General features: G+C 28.9%; 1 protein-coding gene across 1 annotated transcript in view; it reads left to right on the forward strand.

Annotated features, from left to right (window-relative positions):
- LOC102681711 (frequenin-1) overlaps positions 1-3,755 on the forward strand; it is a 39,803-nt gene that overhangs the window by 31,209 nt on the left and 4,839 nt on the right. The window contains exons 5-6 of the mRNA XM_006607951.2: positions 196-274; positions 1,169-1,257. Coding sequence (XP_006608014.1) covers positions 196-274; positions 1,169-1,257 — 168 coding nt within the window. The remainder of the gene's footprint in view (positions 1-195; positions 275-1,168; positions 1,258-3,755) is intronic.

Consider the following 3,755-nt stretch of genomic DNA (forward strand, 5'->3'; position numbering starts at 1 on the left):
GTCTTCATAAAAGGTTAAACGATCCGTGTGATTCGAAGAGTGATCGATTATCCGGATAATTTTATTCCTCGTGATAAATTCATCGCGAAATTTGTTCCACGGTTGAAAATTGAACTAAATTTCTGGTTTCGACGGGAACGCAATCTCCACGAGCGAATATCCTTCTTTTTTTTTTTTTTTCTTTTTTGTTCTCAGGACGGCACGATAGAATTCGAAGAGTTCATAAGGGCGCTCTCGGTGACGTCGCGCGGAAACTTGGACGAGAAACTTCACTGTGAGTAAAACCTTCTCCTTCTGACAACTTGACGAATATATAAATAGAAAGCCTGAAATTAAGCGAGACAAATGTTTCCAAGATTTCCAGTTGTGTGTATGACACGTTTAACGGAACGAAACGAGTAGTGACTGGTGACAGTTTTTGAATGAATTTCGCGTTAGAGAATAAATTATCAATTTGAAAAATTAACGAAATAATAATAATAATAATAATAATGGAAAAAGCTTCAAATTAACTAATGTTCCTGAGGTTTCGAGTGATGTAAGATCTGTATATACGTATATTCAACAAAACAAAATAACGAGTGGCCTTTTTAAACGCGTTTTGTCAAATGTTATTATAAATTTCGAAAATTTTAGTATTTCAGTATTTTTATTGATTTATCTTATTGTTCATAAAATTTTGATTATTTCACACGTATATCTATGTACGTGTACAATAGTAATAAAAAATTTAGAAGTATATGTACACGTGTACAATACTCATTGCCAAATATAGAATGTGCATAGATACGTATATTTCTAAAGTATTTATACACACGTGTATTTCTGTGCACGTCGGAATTTTATTTTCCCGTAACTTTCGCTATTTCATTTTTTAAAATGATTTTGACTTAGTCAAAAAAAATATTTCAAGTGGCTTTTATTAATATCATTCATTCAAAACCACCTTCTTATCACTCTTGAAACCTAAGTGTTTTAATAATTTTCCATTATTATTAAGAGAAAAGAACTTACGTTTTTTGAAAATTTGTATATGTCGATGAAGAATAAAATAAAAGAGAACGACCTAATATTTTTACTTCGAATCACATTGTGAAATATTGTGTCCACGTTAAGGAAATAGTTATAGCGGTAATAATAAAGACTCTTCCTTCTTTTTTACTTTCAGGGGCGTTTCGACTCTATGACGTGGATAACGATGGTTTCATCACAAGGGAGGAAATGTACAATATCGTGGACGCGATGTACGAGATGGTGGTAGGTACATTGCTTCTAAAGTGTCGAGAAAATTAGAAACTTCCCTCCGCTTTCTTTCCCTCTGCTTTCGTATCGAGAAAAAGGAAGCAACAGTTGCAAAAAGTATTTATTCACATCTTTCTTTGTCAATTAAGTGCTCTTTCGTCGTGTTTTATGTTTCGGTTAAATTAAATGATATATCGATAAATATTAGTGTAAAAATGTTGCATGTTCATTTTTTAATGTTTTCGATAAAAATTTTACGAAATGGATCTTTAGCACGAAATATAATAAATTTATGAAAAATATTCGTAACTGATCACTCTTTCATTATTAACATTTTTGACGATCATATTAATAAAATTTTAATTAATAAATTTAATTAAATGAAATTAAGTAATCCTTTAAAGGATTAATTCAAAAAAAAAAAAAGAAAAAAGAAGAAAAAAAATACGTAAAACATTTCCATTACACATTTTTCATCTGGTTAAAATTATTCGGTCGTTACACAGTCGAATTTCGAGACAGAGTTAATACACCATTTAAACAGTTAGCTGCTTATTATGCTGGATAACAGTGACGATTCGATCCTATATAACGGAATCACGATCAAAGTTAATTGGATTTCGTAATTACGTTCCAATTCCTTGTTTATTTGAATATACACCACTGATAATTATATCTGACGACGTGTTACGCTACATTCGTCAATCGAGTCCATTTCGAATCGATGAGTTAACATGATCGCAAAACCAAATAACAATTGATATATTTAGAATATTTGATTGTCCATCGATGATAAAAAAATTCGTGTATTTTTTGCAGAAATAATGGAAGAATAATTTAATGAAGGTGTGATTAGTCTTTAATTTGGCAAAAATTGAATATTTTAATTATCCTATAGATAATATTATATAAGGAAATTAATAATAATTCAAAGATTTTAATTTTTAATGAAAATTTGCGTATATGTAGAATATTTATAGTAATAATTTATAATTTTAAACATTTTTTATTTTTTTGTAATAGAATAGATAAAGTATTCAATTTTAAATTTTAATCTCTATCTATCGTATTGAAGTAATATTTCGTTAAAAATTTCTTACACATATATTTTATGAATTTTTGTTAAAATTTTGTTAAACATAATTCGTTAAAATCAAATTGTTATTTTACTTTAATTTATTATGAAACACTTTATACAATCTTTGAAACAAATATTCCATATACACACAAATTTTCATTAAAACCAAAATCTTTGGATTAGCTAAATTTCCTTATAAGATAATACACGAAAACTTTTATCCTTCACTTTATTTCACAACAGCCCAATAATAAAAATAAATCCTCACCCTTTAAATTTCTCCTTCTAATGAAATTAATTATTCAAAAAAAAAGAAAAAAAAAACAAATATTCTTAATCTACGTTAAGAATTCTTAACCACGAACTTATTGGAGAAGCAATAATCTCCTCGAAGAAGTGAAAGAAAGAATTACTAAATTTCCTTATAAGATAGCCCAACCTAACAATAAAAATGGATCTTTACAGCCTTCGAGTTCCTCTTTCCAATCAAATAATATTAATTATTCAAAAAAGAAAAGAAAAGAATGGCACGAATTTATTGGACAAGCGATATCAACAATCCTCTGTAAGGGGTGAAAAAGAAGATTGCTAAATTACAAGATAATACAACCTAACAATAAAAATCCTCCTTGTTCGAATAATATTAATTACTCAAAAAAACAAAGAAAATAGAAACTTATTGGACAAGCGATATCAAGGATCTTCTCCAAGGGGTGGAAAAGAAGATTGCTAAATTACAAGATAATACAACCTAACGATAAAAATCCTCCTTGTTCGAATAATATTAATTACTCAAAAAAACAAAGAAAATAGAAACTTATTGGACAAGCGATATCAAGGATCTTCTCCAAGGGGTGGAAAAGAAGATTGCTAAATTACAAGATAATACAACCTAACGATAAAAATCCTCCTTGTTCGAATAATATTAATTACTCAAAAAAACAAAGAAAATAGAAACTTATTGGACAAGCGATATCAAGGATCTTCTCCAAGGGGTGGAAAAGAAGATTGCTAAATTACAAGATAATACAACCTAACGATAAAAATCCTCCTTGTTCGAATAATATTAATTACTCAAAAAAACAAAGAAAATAGAAACTTATTGGACAAGCGATATCAAGGATCTTCTCCAAGGGGTGGAAAAGAAGATTGCTAAATTTCCTTTTCTACAAGATAATACAACCTAACAATAAAAATAGATCCTCCTCGTTCGAATAATATTGAAAAGAAACAAAGAAAATAGAAACTTATTGGACAAGCGATATCAAGGATCTTCTCCAAGGGGGGGAAAAGAAGATTGCTAAATTTCCTTACAAGATAATACAACCTAACAATAAAAATGGATCCTCCTCGTTCGAATAATATTGAAAAGAAACAAAGAAAATAGAAACTTATTGGACAAGCGATATCAAGAATCCCCTCCAAGGGGTGGAAA

Source organism: Apis dorsata, unplaced genomic scaffold, assembly GCF_000469605.1.
Source record: "Apis dorsata unplaced genomic scaffold, Apis dorsata 1.3 scaffold_25, whole genome shotgun sequence".
NCBI classification, from domain to species: Eukaryota; Metazoa; Arthropoda; class Insecta; order Hymenoptera; family Apidae; genus Apis; species Apis dorsata.